Genomic DNA, 22,213 nt, shown 5'->3' with positions numbered 1-22,213 from the left:
AATGCAATGATTAGAAATAAAGCACAGAGCAGTCATGTTCAAATTCAAGGTTTAAAACAGCAATGTTTGAAAATGGTCATCGTCTCTTGTTCTCAGAATCTTTCTAGGGTTCTTGGCGTTGGATTTTCTGCTACCAAGATTTTAAGTCGCCAGGATATCTGGAAGTGCCTCATTAATTCATGCCTGTTATTATTTTTATTTGACATCCAATTTATTAATATAGGCTGATAATAAACAACAGGGTGGTTGTGTTTCTCCTGGTCTCTCCTTTCTGTTGCCACCTGTACTTACCCTTGTTTCATCATCTGACTGTTCTCCATCTTACCTTCTTAGTCTTAACTCCTAATATTGTCAGTAATATACTTCTCAGATATCTGAAGTGATTCCTTGTAGATGTGAAGTATGAATATTACATTAAAATAATGCTTGATGTTACAGAGACACGATGGATAACACGACGACTCAAAAGTATTGGATTGATGTACAGCTGCGTTGGGGAGACTACGATTCTCATGACATTGAACGTTATGCCAGAGCCAAGTTTCTCGATTATACAACAGATAATATGTCCATCTACCCATCACCAACTGGTCTTCTCATCGCTATAGACTTGGCTTATAATTTACACAGGTATAATAACAAGATTAATTTAAAAAATTGTAGTGTTGTGCCTCATTTTTTTAAAGAAGGAAGCCATACTTTCCAGGAGTTATGAATTTCATGTTGTTGGTCCGCTAAGAACTGAGAATTAACATCTCCATGCGCAGTGCCCACCTTCTTCTTAACAAGAAATTCAAAAATAACTTCACATCCAACAATCACCAATACTGCCCATCAACATGACTTTAATACACCAACTGCCAAAATTTATCTGCTTAAGCTGATCAGTGTCAAGCCGACTCGGCATCTACAGCGTATCACTTTTTACTCTCCAGACTTTGTACATACTTGTATATATTTTTTTTATGTATGTCATTTTACATTGTATTCTTTATTATGAGGACCTACTGATCTCCTTGAGTGTATAATTTTTACAACACAGAGCACCCCATTGTACTTTGTTCCAAACTGCTCAGCATGTACTATTTACTTGTATTAATTATTAACTATTACTCACCTGTATCACATTAACATCTCTCATTTCATCTACCACACTTCACATTGTAAATATAAATCCATAAGATTCTTACTGTTAAAATAACATATTTTAGGATTTCGCCAAAGAATTGTTTATGCTTTATTATGGCTGATGATGACCCCTAGGTGGGTCGAAACTAGTCCCATGTAATTTAAAATATTGTAAATACATTTTAGTATTGAATAGGTGGAAACCTCTACTGTGTTATAATTCATATGTTATACTTTCCAGTGTCGACTCGGTTAAATATAACTTAAAAGCTCTTCAGTCTGAAATATTATACTAGTACCTGTACAAAAAAAATTATTAAACAAGGGATAAAGATACACACTATTAAACAAAGAATGACATGTTTCGTTTTTAAAAGAACATCATCAGATTCTATCAAGTCACACTCAAATATTTAGAAGTAATATTTACGTTTATCTCTGTTTAATATTTAGGAACTTCAATTTCAGAGCTTATCTTAATAATGTCCTGCTTGTCTGCACTGCAGCATTAACTGTGAGGTGTTTGGATAACCGTTACTCTTTCATTGGCGTGAGTCCAAGCTGTAGTCCTTTGACCTACTTTCGCCATGTAACGTCTATTTCCCTGCCACGCCATGCCCTTCTCCTTGACTAGTGTATTATTTGTATTCCTATTGTTATTTAATGGGTTGGTTTATTTTTTCTTTAAAACTATATTCATAGTTTTTATTATTATTATTAAGGAATAGTCTAACAAGTATTTTTATCCCTTGTTTAATAATGGTGATTTTTTATTATTTCTTTTTTTTACAGATATGTTGTGATGGGTAATATTTTTATTTAATCTTTCTGTTCGACAGACTGAAGAGCTCTTAAGTTACTTGTTTCACCTCATCATCATCTTGAACAGTTTCCAGCCTTCAGCCAGGTCTGTTGGAAACATATCACTCCCACTGTCTGCTATCTCCCCGCTTCTGTTCTCTTCTAAATTTCTCCATTCGAGTCCTGTTGCCTCTGCACCCTCCCTAACTCCTTGCAACATTCTGTTTCTTGGTCTTTCTCTAGATCTCCCTCCTTCCAGTCTCATATCAAACTCCCCTCCCTCCCGCAGATGCACTCGCTCCCTTCCCAGTCTTAGCCCTTTACTACCCTATCGTTGACTCTCTGTGCCGGTGCAATGTAATAACAAATAGTAAAACAAGTAGCACGATTCCTTTGTATGTGTAGAACGTTGTGTTTGAGTCATCAGTCCATAGACTGGTTTGATGCACCCTATCCTGTGCTAACCTTTTCATTTCTACGTAACTATTGCATCCTACATCTGCTCTAATCTGCTCGTCATATTCATACCTTGGTCTACCCCTACCGTTCTTACCACTTACACTTCCTTCAAAAACCAGCTGAACAAGTCCTGGGTGTCTTAAGATGTGTCCTATCATTCTATCTCTTCTTCTCGTCAAATTTAGCCAAATCGATCTCCTCTCGCCAATTCGATTCAGTATCTCTTCGTTCGTGATTCGATCTATCCATCTCACCTTCAACCTTCTTCTGTAATGCCACATTTCAAAAGCTTCTATTTTCTTTCTTTCTGAGCTAGTTATCGTCCATGTTTCACTTCCATACAATGCCACGCTCCACACGAAAGTCTTCGAAAACATCTTTCTGATTCCGATATCAATGTTTGAAGTGTAGAAGGTATCTGAGGCTTATTTTATTTCTGAAAAGGAATATTGGATATCAGGTATACACAAGAGCTTGGCTGTTTAAGTAAATATAATTATTACATTTCTTTAGCTCCTGCTTGACTCTGGTTTCAATAATTATTTAACAGTTGCATCATCATCATTTTCATTTCCCCTTGTCCAGCTCCTGCCATGTCAGGTGTTGGTGGCACTTCTCCACCATTGTCTCTCCTTCCACCTCTCCTCTTTTGTAATTTTATTCCAGTGCGATCTTTTTCTTATACTGTTCTTGTCAAAGTCCATCCATCTGCTCTGGGCCTCCCTCCTCCATCCTCATAAATGCCAAACCATCTCAATTTATGCTTCTCCATTCTATCACTCAGTTTTTTTACCCCTATCTCTTTCCTGACTCAACATTTTGTACTCTGTCTCTCCTTGTCTTCCCTACCATACTCCTCAGGAACCTCATCTCACTGGCCTGAATTTTACTCCGATTTCTTGATGTCAATGTCCAAGTCTCTGATGTATACATTATCCCTTTACATTTCATAGGAACTTCTTTGTTCCACATCAGGTTCCTTACATTCTGGTGGAACGTATTTTCTGCTTGTACCCTTCTGCTGATCTCCTTATCCAACCTTGTGTCTTGCATTATTTCATGTCCCAGATATTTGAAGTGTTGAACAACAAGTTTTTGTCCCCTGATACTGATTCCTTTTCATTCTCTTTCTCCTCTTGTCATCACCATTGTTCTGCTCTTCTCCACACAGTTTATCATACCATATTTCTCAATATTGTCATTTAGAGCCTCTAGTTGGATTTGCACTTCTGTATTGTTGACTCCCCAGATCACCGTCGTCTGCAAACAACAACATTGTCATATTCTCTCCATATCTTACATTTGTTTCCTTTAGAAGTTCATCCATAACCATTGTACACGTAAGTGGAGACAGTACACTTCCCTGTCTTAGTTCAGTTCGGTTTCTAAAGCAATCTGTTCTCCCCACTGGAGTCTGGACACAACTGAAACAATTCTTATACATTGCTTTCACTAATTCCCTTGATTGCCTTCCACATCCTTTTCTTTCCACGGTTTCCCACACCTATTCTCTATTAACGCTATCGTATGCTTTCTCTAGATCAAGGAATATCACCACCAGATCTTTTTCATATTCCCACTGATTTTCCATCAGTAATATAATGGTAAATATAGGGTCTGTCATTGACCTGCCATGTCGAAATCCATACTGCTCTTCTTCTAAATTACTATCCAACCTTCCTCTCATCCTCCTTTCTATAATTTTATCTAGTATTTTGGCTATTTGTGACAGCAGTATAATTCCTCGATAATTGTCACATACCTTTCTGTTTGATATAATTCTAAATGTGTCTCATAGTTACAGCAATTTTTATGTAGAGACCTGTGTTTTAATACCTTGGTTGATAAGGAGTGATTTGTCTATATAATTTTCTTGGCCGTGTGTGTAGAGGCACGCGGCTGTGAGCTTGCATCCGGGAGATAGTAGGTTCGAATCCCACTATCGGCAGCCCTGAAAATGGGTTTCCATGGTTTCCCATTTTCACACCAGGCAAATGCTGGGGCTGTACCTTAATTAAGGCCACGGCCGCTTCCTTTCAACTCCTAGGCCTTTCCTATCCCATCGTCGCCATAAGACCTATCTGTGTCGGTGCGACGTAAAGTCCCTAGCAAAAAATATATAATTTTCAAAGAGTTATGTAAGACCTGTTCTATGTGTAGACTTTTAGCTTACCTTTATTGTTATATTAATTTATACTTAAAAGAGAGCTCAGTCTTATGATCCAGTTGACTTAAATTCACTTTAACCATTTTTCTTACTTTTCCAGTGCATATGGAAACTGGTTCCCAGGCTGCAAGCCTCTCATACAACAAGCAATGGCCAAGATCATGAAAGCTAACCCTGCATTGTATGTGTTGAGAGAACGTATTAGGAAGGCCTTGCAGCTGTACTCTTCAGAACCAACTGAGCCGTACTTGTCATCGCAGAACTATGGTGAACTATTCTCCAACCAGATTATCTGGTAAGTTACTGTTTTCTTTCCAAAAGCGTAAAAATGCATAAAAGATCAGAAATAATATTCTACTCTACTTTTTCAATCTGTAGTTTTTTGATACTGCTAATATTAACAAAGAAATTTGATATTTTATGTTTTGGTCCCGTTAATATTTCTACGGTACTGTATATTAATAATACAGAGTGTTTCAAAAAGGACTTTACACTTTTGACATCTCACAGTTATTTATTCATTTTACTTACAGACATGGTTTTGGTGTCATCTTGACTGACAATTGATCAAGTTTTTCCTAAACAAGTTTAATGTGACCTCCATTAGTCATAGGGCACACACCCCATCCGGAGTCAATTTCTAGCCAAACTTATGTCGGGCGTGACTCGTTCAGTTGTGATGCAGATTCTACGTCTGACTTCTGGTAGAGAGCCAGTAAGGGTGAAACAAACACTTTTTCCTTGACAAGAAAAAGTCAAGAGGTGTCAGATCCGGTGAGTGTAGGGGCCATGCATTTGGCGTACCTTGGCCAATCCACTTACCTGGAAAGCATACATTCAGGAAATCCTGGATGTCAGAGGTAGAGTGGATAAAGTTTACGCTACATTCTTGGTCATCAACGTCAATCTGGGGCATCAAAAAGTTTTCCAGCGTTCCGTTGATAATGCCGCCTGTTGCCATTCCTTGATGGATACAATATTTTTGTATCCATCCAGAGCAAAGTGTAGCTTCCACCTAAGTCCCAGTCTCATCCATGGCTGTAACAATATGAAAGCTGCTGGAGTATGGGTGGTGCTGAGTAATGACATTTGGAGCACAACTAGTGTCTGAGTGTTATAAAAGGTATTGCTCATAGGATCAGTCGTGCTGCAGTAGCACCTTCTGGTCCAGTGAGGAAAGCAATGACAAACTACCTCACTCCTCATCTTGCCTAGTACGCCTCATTTGGGCTCTGTCATTGGCTCTTGCAGTTTCCCTATAACTGCATAGTCTTTGGTGGTGCTAATTGAGGATCCAACCACCCTCTGCGCTGATGATCTAACAGACGTTGATAGTTTTCTCACTGAAGATGAAAGGCCCATAAACTTTGCTCTTACTCGATGCACAAAACGCGTTCAATTTTGGACTATCACATTCATGTTCTAGGACTTGTCGGGGATTTTCACTGCCCCAGATCCTACATTTGTGTCTATTAACTTTACCACTTCATTGAAAAGTCGACTCATCGCTAATGATAATCTTTCCAATGAAAGGGTCGTCATCTTCTTCCAACCGCTGTAACATGTCCACACAAAAGTCCTTACGAGCAATCTTATCAGTATCTTTTAGTTGCTGCGCCATTATTAACTTGTATGGTTGGAGATGCAACCGTTTTCTCAACACGCCAAATAGTCGTATTTGGGGCGCCCAGCTCTCCAGAGGCACATCGTGTCGTACGACGTCAGATGTACGCATGCGATCTGAAGAATTCTTATTGCTTATCAAACATCCAGTTTCAATAAAACACGTATGGCACTCATAAACAGTAGGCCTACTGGGAGGATCTTTACCATACTTTGTATGAAAATTACATTCCACAGTTGTCGTCGACTTAGACTCTTCAAACCAAGACACACAGCGAGCGCATTTGGGACCTGTAAAGGCAGCCATCTTTGCTGCAACTGCTCCCAGCGCTTGCAGTGGTGCGATTCTGTACTAGCGAACCACACGAGTCAAGACTTGATCTATTGTCAGTCGAGATGACACCAGAACCATGCCTGAAAGTGAAATGAATAACTATGAGTTGTCAAAGTTGTAAAGTCCTTTTTGAAACATGCTATATGTGGCTTAGATCGCTCACTGAATATCTCGGAACTTACATACAGAGTTTCAAGAAATTCTGTTGAACCGTTTTCCTGAGATGTTGAGACAAACATCCAAACTGGCAAAAAGACAAGAATTGAATGACCCTACTTTTGACTTCTGTATACGTATTCTGAGATGAATATGATGTATCAGGCAAGAATTTGTATTGTACAGACAAAATTATAATTTTATTAATATACAGATGTAATTTTGTTCATCTTGGTGAAATTTTAGTGTATTTTCTTGTCTTTTGCAGGTTTGTGGACGACACAAATGTGTATCGTGTAACCATCCACAAGACTTTCGAGGGCAACTTGACAACTAAGCCCATCAATGGAGCTATCTTCATCTTCAATCCTCGTACTGGTCAACTCTTCCTGAAAATCATTCACACATCAGTGTGGGCTGGACAGAAACGTTTGGGACAGCTGGCCAAGTGGAAAACTGCTGAGGAAGTGGCAGCCTTGATCCGTTCATTGCCTGTAGAAGAACAGCCCAAACAAATTATCGTCACAAGAAAGGGAATGTTGGACCCTCTTGAGGTACAGAATAAGAGATCTCGTATCATTTAAACTTTCTCTTGACTTTTTCAGAATATTCCTTATCAACACCAGTTTTGAGGTTGGTTTTATTATATTCATATACAGTGGAACCTCGATTATCCGTTCCCGGAAAATACGGTTTCCCGGAATATGCGTTCAAATTACGTGGTCCCGCGAGCATCGTAATTAAATCACGTTGTAAAAGTCCCGCATTATCCGTTCCTGGAAGAAACGCTTTCCCGGATCAACCGTCCAAAAATTCCAGTCACATCAATGCTAAATCCTCAATCAATCGTTTTTTTAATAAACTGTATCTCACGAAAGGACGGCTATGGCATATTTATGGATCTTGGCGTGAACGCCCCGTCACTGCGATAATTAAAGCAAGTACTGTACCGGTACTAGAAAAGCGATCGGCGGTGAACTTGCATAAGAGACCATCTTAGCATCGCATTTGGGTGGTATTGTTTAGAGAATCTCGGAAAATCATAAAGCAGAGGGTGCCCACAACAATTGCAAGGAGACACGGCGCATTTCGACAGCTCTGCTGTTTCGTCATATGTTCGCACATATAAAACGTCCATATTATGTCCAGGGTTGCATGTTTATATTTTTACATTTTTTCGATCATACTGCCGAAGAGGTTTTCGGCACTTTGCTCAGGGCATTGCAGAGTAACTGGGGTTTCAGGCAGGAATCGAAACTGCTCCTTCTTAACACAAATTCAGAACCTTTTGATATTATCTTACATGATATGTTAGCGAGACCAAAACAGATGTTGCACCCTACATTTAAAAAAAAAAAAGGCCATGGGAGGTCTTGGGATTGCCTATTACTGTTTAGGTCCTGATGTAAGCCTGGGGATTTTATGTTTTCGTGTTAAAATACCAAAAACTGCAGTCGTTTTATTTGCGCACGTTACATTTTAAATGGTTGGTATCATTTCAAACTCGTACTGACATGTGCAGCGAGCGCGCTTTCCAGATGACCTCAAGGTCACGAATAACCGTAATTTCTGAAGTTTTTACATTTCTTTTATCTTTCCAATTTGATTGGATTTGTGAGGCGCAGAATTGAATATAATGCATTCGAGAACTTTTAAGAATCGATACTTACATTCGAAACCATGTTTTCGAGTTCAACATAACCTTTAAAAGTCGATGTAGGCCTAATTTGCGCGGTACGAGATTTCCAGAAACTGACTACGAACAGTATACCGGAGACCAAATTACAATGAAAGATTAAGAAATGAACGGATTTCGCCATCATTTTGGGTGCTTTTGTATCTAATGTGCTTTATTTTATTAGATGAGAGAATTAAAAACTACTTGTGGTCGATTGTCGTTTGGCTTGGCGTTATTAGATTTTTCGAAGTTTGGCTAGCCTAATCAAAGTTGCTGAACTGAAAGAAGTTTTCACGGGAAACTGACGAAGATTCCCCTGTAAAACTGAATATAAAGTACCGAGATTTTGAACTCGCGTACCGGTAATTAATGCGGTTTCGCGGTCTAACATGCCCGCCTCTCATCCAGAGGGCCCGGGTTCGATTGCGACCAGGTCAGGCAATTTTACCTGGATATAAGTCTGGTTCCAGGTCCACTCAGCCTACGTGAATACCTTTAATTGTGGAGCTATCTAATGGTGAGATGGCGACCCCGATCTCCAGAGCCAGGAATATTTGCCGAGAGTATTCGTCGCACTGACCATGCGCACCTCGTAATCTGCAGGCCTTCGGGCTGAGCAGCGGTCGCTTGGCAGGCAAAGTCCCACTGGGGCTGTAGTTTGGTTTGGTTTAGGAGTTTTTGTAAGATTATAATTATACATACTGGTACTGGTATTTAATTTTTGTGATGTTTAGCCAAATTGTTGATGGTTTTCATTCATTCCCGGATTTTTCGTTTTCCCGTGTTGTACGTTTTATTTTCATGGTCCCTCGAAAAACGGAGAATCGAGGTTTCACTGTATTATTTTCTGTACCTGGCCAGAGGTCCAGAATCCTATACAGTTCTACAGAAAATTTACTGTGGTTGTAGGGGAGATATTTCCTTGGCACAATCTCCTTCCTTTTCTGTGTTCATGAAAGAAAAACAAATAGAGTGAATTTAAAAATAAGTTTATAAATTATAGAGCCTCTTAAAGTAACACATAAGGAATCTAGAACATTTCCAGAGTAGCAAGACGGGGACATTCCTTGATAATATACTGTATTTGATTGTTTATCTGAGAAAATCCACATTTGCGTATTGGACTCTGAATTTGTAACCCATTTGTACAGCAAACCACATTTGCATGTTGGACTCTGAATTTGTACAGCAAACCAGCACACACACCTTCGATGATTTGTTGCGGTCCTGTTCAGCATCGATCACATTCTGTGAGTATCAGGTTTAAGATTTGCTCTAAGAAAACTGCAGCTGTGGTGGAGAGCTGCTATTTTCCATTCTTGCTCTCTTATGGTTAGAGCTAGAGGCAAGTAACAGCCAGTTTTGCACAGTTCTGTAAGCTGTTAATATTAGTTAGCAAATTTGTGAACATGGTGGTTTCGGTGGTTGTAAAGGGTTTAGTAACTCTCCCAAAGAACCATTTGTATAACAGTTATAAGTGACATGCGGAACAGCTGACCTTTCTCTGATAGAACGCATCAGTCGTTCATGATCTTTAATGTAAAAACATATTTGTCGAATACTTTGTGCCCTGGGCAACCTCTAATTAGAGGAAGCTGGCTGACATTTGCTGTTCATTATAAAATTTAAAGCCATTTCTCTTGTTTATATCAATATATTTTTTGTTTGTTTGTTTATTTATTTGTTTGTTTGCTTCAGTAAATGAAAAATTCTTAAATATTACCATATTTCCCGGCATAATCGTCGCACTTTTTATACCAAAATTTTCGAAAAAATAGTAGGGTGCGACCATTATACGAAGAATTTTTAATACCAGTATTTGTATTACTCAAAAAATGTATTTATAACTAAATTGTATTTGATACAAATTTAAGATGCACGTAATACTCGCGTTTATACATCAAAATAATTAAAATAGTCTAAAACAAAATTCATAATTATTCGCAACAATTTGGCGAACGCTTTTCCAACCTGAAAATAAAAATGAACGTATTAAGTTAATTGTCATTAATTTGAGTATTAAAGTTAAAATATTACACTTGCAAAAAATTATCGCTTTGTTGTGAAATACGGACTTACCGGTACAAAATTTATTCCAAATCTTCTGTGTCGCTATCACAGGTTTCAGTATCTTATGTGCCGTCCTCGCCGCTGTTAATACCAGTATCAGATTCTTCGTCTCTCTGCCACACTGCGTCATCTTCGGATCCGTCTAGTGCATTCGAAATCCCAGTCCTTTTGAAGCTCTTGGAAACTAGTTCAGGTAGTATAAGATCCCAACACTTCATCACCCACGAGCATAACAAGTCCAAGAATCCTATACTGATTTTCCAGCGGGCGTCAATTGCTGATCGCCGCTCATCATCCACTCGTAAAATCGACGTGAGTGGTCTTTAGAGGGTTTATTAATACATACGTCTAGTGGCTGCAAAGCAGATGTTAGGCCACCAGGAATGACTATCTGTCGTGTCTTATTTTTACTGAGAAGTTGCTTCACTTCGTTCACGTGGTGACCTCGTAAACTATCTAAAACAAGCAGAGTTGTAACCCAGTCCAGCATGAGTTCTACGCCCATCCAACCCTTTGTTTGCACTCGTACATGAATTCCACGGGGAAACTGTATATTCTTAGGAATCGTTTTCCTCTTGAAAATGATGTAAGGCGGCAACTTTCTTCCGTCAGCTGTAATGACTAGCGATGCCGTGCATTGCAACTTCTCGCTACCGCTGGTTTTCATTAATACACTCCGTGATAGCGCAATAGTGCTGTTGCGAGGTATATCTGATCGGCATTACCGATTTGAGAAAGCGAGTACGAAGTTTCCTTGCGCAAACGTATGACAAATCGGTGAAAATTTACAATCTTGTCCGTGTAATCAGCAGGCAACTTTTGGCTTAGTGTTGTTCTCCTTCGCACTGACAGATTGTGTCGTCGCATGAACCCCTTAATTCACCCACGAGTTACCGGTATGTTGTGTTTGCGCGCTACCTCCTGTCCCTTAATTTGTAACGTTTCATATGATACACTGCAGCCATTGTTACGTATTTCACTGACGTACATAAACACCTCTTCGTCAGTTACAGGAAACTTCCCTGTTTTATGACCTCTAAACGCGCATCTAGAAGGGTTTGTGCTTTTTAGCTTGTTTTTTAATTTCCGTCAGTCACGCACCAATTTTTCACTCACTGAAAATTTTCTTTCTGCAGCTCCGTTCCCGAGCTGTTCAGCGAAGGCAATTACACTTAGCTTGAAGCCCGCAGAATAGTTTCTATATTTACCCATAATTGCTTATAAATGTTTCACAAGTTAATGTTTTGCAATATAAATGACTTTCCGTAATTGTTCGCTATTAAAAGAAATTATTTCTACAAACACCCCAAACACAAATTAAAAACTTAAATTCTCACGCACACATGTCTACAGTAATCACGTCAGTCACAAACAAATAAATGCATATGTGATCTGTCCATTCCAGAGCAGCCAATACTGTTAGGCAGCAAGGAAGCATGGAGCAATTTGTTATCAGTTAAGCTCGTTGGTTGCGACACACTAGTGCGCTTGCGCAAAGCTCGCAAACCGGAGCACGGACGTCTTCATACATCGCTCTAGCTAGCATGGTGTAGATCTACTGTAGTTGACCGTGTTCCGAGATATCGGTAACAAACATTCATTTTTTCAATTTCTTTTAAACATAGGTAATTAGGTTAATATTTCTTCCCAGTTATTGATGATTTTACATTACATTACTAATGAGTTTATAAAATAAAACTTTAATACCATTAGATTATAATTATCTTGACTGCTGGGGTAAAAGTTTTCATCCCATGCCCGGACACTTATAATCTAGAAGTAAGATAAGAGTCTAGCGATGAAAACTGAGACATCGTAAATAATTTGGCTGACCGTGAACTGAATAATTCCGTGGAAATCTGCATTATCGTCTTGGATTTCACTTTGTGCGCAATAACGCAGGAGCCGGCCCCGTGGTGTAGGGGTAGCGTGCCTGCCTCTTACACGGAGGCCCCGGGTTCTATTCACGGCCGGGTCAGGGAATTTTACCTGTATCTGAGGGCTGGTTCGAGGTCCATTCAACCTACGTGATTACAATGGAGGAGCTGTCTGATGGTGAGATGGCGGCCCCGGTCTAGAGAGCCAAGAATAACGGCCGTGAGGATTCATCATGCTGACCACACAACACCTCGTAATCTGCAGGCCTTCGGGTTGAGCAGCGGTCGCTTGCTAGGCCAAGGTCCTTCGCGACTGTTGCGCCGGGGGGCGGGTGGTTGTAATAACGCAGAATTCTATTAAACCTCTTGTCTACTAGAAGACAAGTGTGTTTTGGTACCAGTATTTCCTGGCGACGTCTACTAGAAGAAAAGTGTGTTTTGGTACTGGTATTTCCTGGCGACGTTGCCGATAAGCGATAACTTATAGCCTTACGTATTTCAAATGAGAACTCATAATATGTAGGGGGTGAATAAATTGTGCACTGTCTCGCGACCACGTTGTCAAACTGCCGATAGCCTACCGGTAAGCCATGCGTCGTACATACCGTATTTCACGGCATAATCGTCGCACTTTTTATACCAAAATTTTCGAAAAAAATTGTAGGGTGCGACCATTATACGATGAATATTTAATACCAGTATTTGTATTACTCAAAAAATGTATTTATAACTAAATTGTACTTGATACAAATTTAAGATGCACGTAATACTCGCGTTTATACATCAAAATAATTAAAATAGTCTAAAACAAAATTCATAATTTTTCGCAACAATTCGGCGAACGTTTTTCCAACCTGAAAATAAAAATGAACATATTAATTTGTCATTAATTTGAGTATTAAAGTTAAAATATTACACTTGCAAAAAATTATCACTTTGTTGTGAAATGCGGACTTACCGGTATGTAATTTATTCCAAATCTTCGGTGTCGCTATCGCAGGTTTCGCTATCTGATGCGCCGTCCTCGCCTCTGTTAATACCAGTATCAGATTCTTCGTCTCCCTGCCACACTGCGTCATCTTCGGAACCGTCTAGTGCATTCGAAATCCCAGTCCTTTTGAAGCTCTTGGAGACTAGTTCAGGTGGTATAAGATCCCAACTCTTCTTCACCCACGAGCATAACAAGTCCAAGGGTGGACGCCTGATATTTCCGGCGGGCGTCAATTGCTGATCGCCGCTCATCATCCACTCGTAAAATCGACATAAGTGGTCTTTAAAGGGTTTATTAACACATACGTCTAGTGGCTGCAAAGCAGATGTTAGGCCACCAGGAATGACTATCTGTCGTGTCTTATTTGTAGTGAGAATTTGCTTCACTTCGTTCACGAGGTGACCTCGGAAACTATCTACAACAAGCAGAGCTGGTTGTTTTAGTAGTGCACCAGGTCTTCTATTCCACACAGTTTTAACCCAGTCCAGCATGAGTTCTACGTCCATCCAACCCTTTGGTTGCACTCGTACATGAATTCCACGGGGAAACTGTATATTCTTAGGCATCGTTTTCCTCTTGAAAATGATGTAAGGCGGCAACTTTCTCCCGTCAGCTGTAATGGCTAGCATTGCCGTGCATCGCAACTTCTCACTACCGCTGGTTTTCATTAATACACTCCGTGATCCTTTTAGCGCAATAGTGCTGTTGCGAGGCATATCTGATCGGCATTACCGATTTGAGAAAGCGAGTACGAAGTTTCCTTGCGCAAACGTATGACAAATCGTTGAAAATTTACAATCTTGTCCGTGTAATCAGCAGGCAACTTTTGGCTTAGTGTTGTTCTCCTTCGCACTGACAGATTGTGTCGTCGCATGAACCCCTTAATTCACCCACGAGTTACCGCTATGTTGTGTTTGCGCGCTACCTCCTGTCCCTTAATTTGTAACGTTTCATATGATACACTGCAGCCATTGTTACGTATTTCACTGACGTACCTAAACACTTCTTCGTCAATTATAGGAAACTTCTCTGTTTTAGGACCTCTAAACGCGCGTCTAGAAGGGTTTGTGCTTTTTAGCTTGTTTTTTACTTTCCGCCAGTCACGCACCAACTTTTCACTCACAGAAAATTTTCTTTCTGCAGCTCTGTTCCCGTGCTGTTCAGCGAAGGCAATTACGCTTAGCTTGAAGCCCGCAGAATAGTTTCTATATTTACCCATAATCGCTTATAAATGCTTCACACGTTAATGTATTGCGATATAAATGACTTTCCGTAATTGTTCACTATTAAAACAAATTATTTCTGCAAACACCCAAAACACAAATTAAAAACTTAAATTCTCACGCACACATGTCTACAGTAATCACGTAAATCTGAAACAAATGAATGCATCTGTGATCTGTCCATTCCAGAGCAGCCAATACTGTCAGGCAGCAAGGAAGCATAACAATTTATCAGTTTAGCTCGTTGGTTGCGACACACTACTGCGCTTGCGCAAAGCTCGCAAACCGGAGCTCTAGCTAGCGCGGTGTAGATCTACTGTATAGTTGACTGTATTCCGAGACGTCAGTAACAAACATTTATTTTTTTCAATTTCTTTTAAACATACGGTAATTAGGTTAATATTTCTTCCCAGTTATTGATGATTTTACATTACATTACTGACGAGTTTATAAAATAAAACTTTAATAGCATTGGATAATAATTATCCTGACTGCTTGGATAAAAGTTTTCATCCCATGCCCGGACACTTATGACGTAGTAGTAAGATAAGAGTCTAGCGATGACAACTGAGACATCGTAAATAATTCGGCTGAATAATTCCGTGGAAATCTGCGTTATCGTCTTGGATTTCACTTCGTGCGCAAGAACACAGGAGCCGGCCCCATGGTGTAGGGGTAGCGTGCTTGCCTCTTACACGGAGGCCTCGGGTTCAATTCACGGCCGGGTCAGGGAATTTTACCTGTATCTGAGGGTTGGTTCGAGGTCCATTCAACCTACCTAGCCGGTATTTCCTGGCGACGTTGTCGATAAGCGATAACTTACAGCCTTACGTATTTCAAATGGGAACTCGTAATATGTAGGTGGTGAATAAATAGTACACTGTTTCGCGACCACGTTGTCAAACTGCCGATAGCCTACCGGTAAGCATAATATGTAGGTGGTGAATAAATAGTACACTGTCTCGCGACCACGTTGTCAAACTGCCGATAGTCTGCCGGTAAGCCATGCGTCATACATATACCGGTATTATTTATGTATACGTTGTGCAACATGTCGCAAACGTGACTGTATTGCCAAATTGCCCATAAACCATACACGTATTTAAATTGCGCATTCATGTGCAACTTACGTTGCAGTTCCATTTACCTTTTAACCAGATTAGTGAACAGAATTTGGACGTGCGACGATTATGTAATTAAAGGTTTAAAGTCCGTTTTCTGTATTGAAAATAAAGGATGCGACGATTACGCGGTGGCGACGATTATGCCGTGAAATACGGTATACCAGTATTATTTATTTATACGTTGTGCAACATCTCGCAAATGTGACTGTGTTGCCAAATTGCGCATAAACTATACGGGTATTTAAATTGCGCATTCATGTGCAACTTACATTGCAGTTCCATTTACCTTTTAACCAGATTGGTGAACAAAATTTGGACGTGCGACGATTATGCGATTAAATGTTTAAAGTCCGATTTTTGTATTGAAAATAAAGGATGCGACGATTACGTGGTGGCAACGATTATGCCGGGAAATACGGTATACCTTTATGCAAATAGAACTGTCATTGAAAAGATTGTGTGTATGATGTTAAACATTGTAATTTAGATATTATTTGTCTGGATAAATAAAAATATATTTACTTTTGTTTTAGGTCCATCTGCTGGACTTCCCAAACATTGTGATCAAAGGTTCAGAATTACAGCTGCCTTTCCAGGCTTGTCTGAAAGTGGAGAAGTTTGGTGATCTCATCCTGAAGGCAACAGAGCCTCAGATGGTGCTGTTCAACCTGTATGATGACTGGCTTAAGACTATCTCTTCATACACTGTAAGTGATTTACTTCATGACTTTTCTTAATTCATATTTTTTAGATGTAAGAAGGGTGCACGTTAGTAAGTAGCTTGTGCTGCCTGCCCAGTTATCTCACATGTTCAGCTTTGAGGAGACAGAACAGAGAGATTTCAACCGACCAACTTACTCGTAAGCCCACTCTCTGATCTCTCTTTTTACACGTTCGCTTCTATGTAAATTATACATTCCCATCCTCAAAAACAAAATGATATTAAGCCGTAAAAAAATTTTATCTATAGATAATAACTGCGAAGTATATAACTGCACACTAAAACTTAAAGTAAAATGAGTAACTACAAGGATACAAAAGAACTATGATTTCACTAGAACTTGGCAACTCTGAAGCACGCTGATGGCACACCAGAGTCTAAAGTTTGGAAAGATAACCCTCCATGCTCCAGAAGACGTTCTATCCTTACTCAAACCATTTTAAATTCAAATTATGCTGTAAAATATTATTTTTAACAAAATGGACAATTTCGAATTAAACCATTTTAATAATATGCAACACCGTACCTCGTGTTTCTGGAAACGAGATATTCTTCGAATTAGGCGGCATTAAAGGTACTACTGTATCATCCTACCATTGTTCCTACCTATTTTTACCCGTCGTCATTCTTATTATTTCACATCTGTTACATCCATCTTGTGAATAAGATACCTATTCTTCTAGTCTGAAAACAAAGTGATGTAGAGATAATTTTGTCTAAGGTGCAGTCTCTGTTAGTAAAATAAATGCTGGTTAAGTTTAGCACATTTCTGCTGGCTAACAAAGAAATAAGGACCTAAATACTTTTAACACTAGTCTTCATACTAAACTCTATATTTTTATTATCTTGAGAGTAAAAGTCCAATTTTCTTGCTCTTTTGACGTGAGAGTGTTTCACTCTGCAAGTCTTATACTCTTGCTTATACTCTCAATTTATTAATCCAGGATGCTTTGAAGCAAAAAGAATTTTCTTCTGTCTTCAAAAATCTGCTTATTTCTGGCAAACTTTAAGTTGTATGTTCGATATTCCAGTTTTGCTAAGTTACTCAAGACCTCAGCTAAATGTTGTTGTAACCTACGGCTTTATTAGGAAGTAACTCCAATACAAATCTGGTATCTCTAGACAATAGTAATATACCGGGTGAGGTGGCCAGGGGCACGCAACTGTGAGCTTGCATCCGGGAGATAGTGGGTTTGAACTCCACTGTCAGCAGCCCTGAAGATGGTTTTCCATGCTTTCCCATTTTCACACCAGGCAAATGTTGGGGCTGTACCTTAATTAAGGCCACAGCCACTTCCTTCCCATTCATAGGCCTTTCCTATCCCATCGTCACCATACGACCTATCTCTTTCGGTGTGACGTAAAGCAGATCGGAAAAAAAAGCAGTAATATACAAATAACATTAATAAAGTACAGATGTATTAGGGAACAGAGTGTTGTTTCACCTTGTTCCTGGCTGTCCAGTATAGGGCTGGTGAATTGCCTTGTTTTTGTTGGGTTGGGTTGAGTTCTGTGCACTGAAGTAGGTGCTTCTATTCCATCACTGATCCAGTAATTTTGCAGATGGTACACTTTTCCATCAGGTATATTTTCATTCTAGCTAGATGTGCAGGTATTAGTCATGTCCTGTTTCCAATCTGAAGATCACCACTGCTTTTTTTCCTCGGTTTGCTTTTTATTTTATTTTTTCCTTCATAGGTCTCCCCCCCTTCTCCATTGTAGTAAGTCGGGTAGTTTCTTTGTTCCATTTTTCAAGGGTTTTATTTGTTATTATCTTCTTGATTGAGGTAGCTGCCAGAGGTTTGGTTTTCATGTAGGTACTAGTGTGGTATATATATATCTGTTAGTTTGTTGCCTTCTACTCCTAAATGTCCAGGGATCCATTGAAAAGTGATGTTTCTCTTTAAAGCATTCCATTTTGTTAGTAGATGTTTGATATTATAAATTCTTGATGAATGAGGTTTGGTATTTGAGGATACTGCTTGTATGGCAGCTAGCAAATCTGTAAGTAGTAACAAATTTTGTGATGGTGTAATCGTTTCACGCAGAGGTCTTCTGCTTTGAGCGCTCAGTTACATGCACTGAGTATACTTTGGAGCACCGTAACTAGTGACTGTCAATCAATGGAAAATATATATTTTTTTTAAATTTGGTAGTTGCTTTACGTCGCACCGACACAGATAGGTCTTATGGCGACAATGGGACAGGGAAAGGCTGGGAGTGGGAAGGAAGCGGCCGTGGCCTTAATTAAGGTACCGCCCCAGCATTTGCCTGGTGTGAAAATGGGAAACCACGGAAAACCATTTTCAGGGCTGCCGACAGTGGGGCTCGAACCTACTATCTCTCAAATACTGGATACTGGCTGCACTTAAGCGACTGCAGCTATCCAGCTCGGTGGAAAAAGAATTTGATATAATTTTGTTCAGAAATAGACTAACAAATTGAAGTGACAGCTCATGTATAGAGAGGTAGGAACAAGAAAAGAACACACAGTAGATGAAAGTGCAAAATCTTCTCTTAAGAACATGTTAGGTGATGTCGAATTTGTTGTTATTACTAGTGATATGGGGTCATCAAGTGCAAATGATAGCTACCTAACAGTAGCATGCCACTTTTTTATGACTTCACATATCGCAGTGCAGTCTTATCAACCTCAAGAATTGCTGCCAGTCACACTACTGAAAACTTAGTTTCAGCTTTGAATGAAATCCTATGCCAATGGGATATTAAGAAAAAAGTAGTGTCTGTTGTTACAGACAACATGCCAAACATATTCAAAGCATGTCAGTGTGATTCTCTGAGATTAAAACATCTTCCATGTTTTGCTTATACTCTCAATTTAGTAATCCAAGATGCTTTGAAGCAAAAAGAATCTTCTTCTGTCTTCAAAAAATGTAAAGACATTGTCACCTATGTAAAACAGAGTAATCGTGCTAGTGAAAATCTTAGGAAGCAGCAACGTGCTTTATATATGATGAAACGATTGTTGGAAGTACATGATCCTCTAATAATTGCTCTTTCAAAGACCACAAATACAAAGGCACCTCATTCCCTAACAGCTGATGATGTTTTAATTTTGAGAGAAGTCACAAATCTTCATGACCCTTTTGAGGTGGCAACTAGAAAAATTTCAGGGGAGTACATAACTGTTTCCATTGTAATTCCAATTGCTTTTGAGGTTTACAATGAGGTGATCAAAGTTGAAGTGAACACCGAAACAGCAAAGTAAGGTGCAACATCTGTTCTGGTATCGCTAACATAATCGCGTACGATAATATTAAAATAGCCTACTAAATTTGTGTTAAGAAGGAGCAGTTTCAATTCCTGCCTGAAAGCCCAGTTACTGTACAGTGCCCTGAGGAAAGTGCCGAAAACCTGTTCGGCAGTACGATTGAAAAATAGTAAAAATATAAACATCTAATTTTGGATATAATGGGGACGTTTTATAAGTGCAAACATTTGACGAAACTCTTTCCAACTTAAAGCAGAGCTGTCAAAATGCACCGTGTCTCCTTACAATTGTTGTTGTCACTCTCTGCTTTATGATTTCCAAGATTCTCTAAACAATACCACCCGAATGTGATGCTAAGATGGTCCCTTATGCAAGTTCACCACCGATCGCTTTTCCAGTACAGTACTTGCTCTAATTATCGCAATGACAGGGCCAACGCCAAGATCCATAAGCATGCCATAGCTGTCCTTTCGTGAGCTACAGTTTATTAAAAAACGATTGATCGAGGATTTAGCATTGATGGGACTGAAATTTCTGGACGGTTGATCCGGGAAATTGTATCTTTGAGGAATGGATAATGCGGGATTTTTACAACTTGATTTAATTACAATGTTCGCGGGACCACGTAATTTGAATGCATATTCTGGGGAAACGTAGTTTCTGGGAACGGATAATCGAGGTTCCACTGTATTTCTGCTGACTAAAATACTTTTTAATAGAAGAAGTTGATCCTGAACTAGTAGATTATTCTTCATAATCAATATTTAAGAGAGAACTGTGAGCACTTACGATAGTTTTCCGCCTCTACTTCAGGGCATTAAAATAATATCGGACAGGTAAACATTAACTGCAAAATTGAACTATTTTAGTTTTATCATGAACAAGACATAACAGTATTTGGAACTTCTAGTATTCTACTGCTCGTTCATAATGATGTAACACTGGGGCTTACCACTCGGTTGCTGTGGAGTGCCATATGGGTTTGTAACGTGATACGAAATCGAATTCCCACTTGCAATTCCACGCTAATCCAGACACCGCTTGTGCACGACACTATGTGATGGTGAAGCCAAAAATTTTAACTCCGATGTAACTGATGCAATAATGCTGACAATAATGAAGATTTTTTCACTTAACCCTTTCCACTGGATTTATTTCTAGGTCCTGATTTCTCTCAACTCGTATTTATTTCTGTCAGCATTCTTCATATTTTAAAACCTAGTATTAAGTACTGGTTGTAACAATATATACAGGAAGGAACTACAAAATTAATTAATGTATGGTATTTACATGACACAAGTTGATGTTTTTCACTTTCTAAACGGTATGTCTTTTAGTGTGTGGAAGCGTTCAAAGCAAAAAATGCCTAGATGGAGCCTTGGTTACTTCTGACAGGTTTTACAGAAGTAGGCTGTCTCTCGCCTTCCTCCAAAAACTTTCCTGTCACTGTTGCCGCTTGCCATTCAGCCTCACTTCTTCATCTGTTGAGCAAGGTTTTCCTGTTCTGTGTGTTCCGCATATTTCCTACAAGTTGTCTTGCAAAGTTTTTTCCTGAACTTCAGATGGTCATTCCATTGTTAACTTCTTTGGAGAGTAGGAAGACATTCACTATCATGATCTCCAGAAGCCAGAAGAACATTTTTCTCCACTACTTCACTGACTTATGTGTGAATGGGTATGAGCTAGCATACTGGTCAGAAAGATCATTGCCCCCCCTCCATGTATTGATTATAAGCACATATGACATTAGGTTTCTCTACAATTTCCTTGGCACCTTGACGTCTTATTCTTGGCACAGGCTGAGTGGAATTTTCATAGACAGCATGGACAGCATAGCAATAATCCGCTTGTCCTTCCAAATCAAGCATGAAGTGTTATCCGTTCGGAGTGCAAATAATGTCACGTTTCATTGTCTTTGTTGCGGCTTTTCTCACTTGTAATGGCAGACCTCTCCTATTTACCATTACAGTGCCTGTAATATGTACCTTTAGTTTCAGTAGCTCAGCTGCAAGGTCGTAACTAGTATAGAACTGGTCCGTAAAGACATGAACCCAGTTTCATTGGTGGCTTGCAAAACTTTTGTAACCAAATGAATAATAATCCTGCGAGTGAAGGGTAAATCGTGCTTAACAAGTGATTATGTGGTTATTGAACCATAATATGATGTATAATATGTGTATAATGTCCAATAACGGACCATTTATGTTGGTATTATGTGTAACCGTTACTACAGCACTTACACTAAACAAAACACTAAACACAGTAAAGGGAGGAAGGTAAGTGCAATTACACAGTACCAAAAACCACTACACACTCAGTGAAACATCAGCTGAAACTACGCGGGTCTCCGCCGATAATAACACTAGTATATATCAGTAGGGCCAACTAGATGGCAATAAACCAGGAATGTGGGAAGGGACTGGGAACCTACCGAGGGCATGGACATGGCTTAGGTTGCAGTTTCAGAAATAATCAACCGTGATCCTTAATTTTGAAAAATATTATTTCCAAAGGACTTTACAAATGAATTCCGAACAAATTACGCCATGCGGAAGGTACCGACACATAACGATAGTAAAATACAACCTCCATGTTCTGCTGAAACACACCAATTATTAATACACGTTCT

General features: G+C 39.4%; 1 protein-coding gene across 2 annotated transcripts in view; it reads left to right on the top strand.

Moving 5' to 3' along the window:
- Prp8 (pre-mRNA processing factor 8) overlaps nucleotides 1-22,213 on the top strand; it is a 222,019-nt gene that overhangs the window by 166,673 nt on the left and 33,133 nt on the right. For both annotated transcript variants that reach the window (XM_067154586.2, XM_067154585.2), the window contains exons 30-33: nucleotides 439-630; nucleotides 4,656-4,850; nucleotides 6,937-7,222; nucleotides 16,165-16,338. In XM_067154586.2, coding sequence (XP_067010687.1) covers nucleotides 439-630; nucleotides 4,656-4,850; nucleotides 6,937-7,222; nucleotides 16,165-16,338 — 847 coding nt within the window. The remainder of the gene's footprint in view (nucleotides 1-438; nucleotides 631-4,655; nucleotides 4,851-6,936; nucleotides 7,223-16,164; nucleotides 16,339-22,213) is intronic.

This window comes from Anabrus simplex, chromosome 10, assembly GCF_040414725.1.
Source record: "Anabrus simplex isolate iqAnaSimp1 chromosome 10, ASM4041472v1, whole genome shotgun sequence".
In the NCBI taxonomy this organism is placed as follows: Eukaryota; Metazoa; Arthropoda; class Insecta; order Orthoptera; family Tettigoniidae; genus Anabrus; species Anabrus simplex.
The sequence above is the reverse complement of the archived record's forward strand: the minus strand, read 5'-3'. Positions and strand labels throughout refer to the sequence as shown.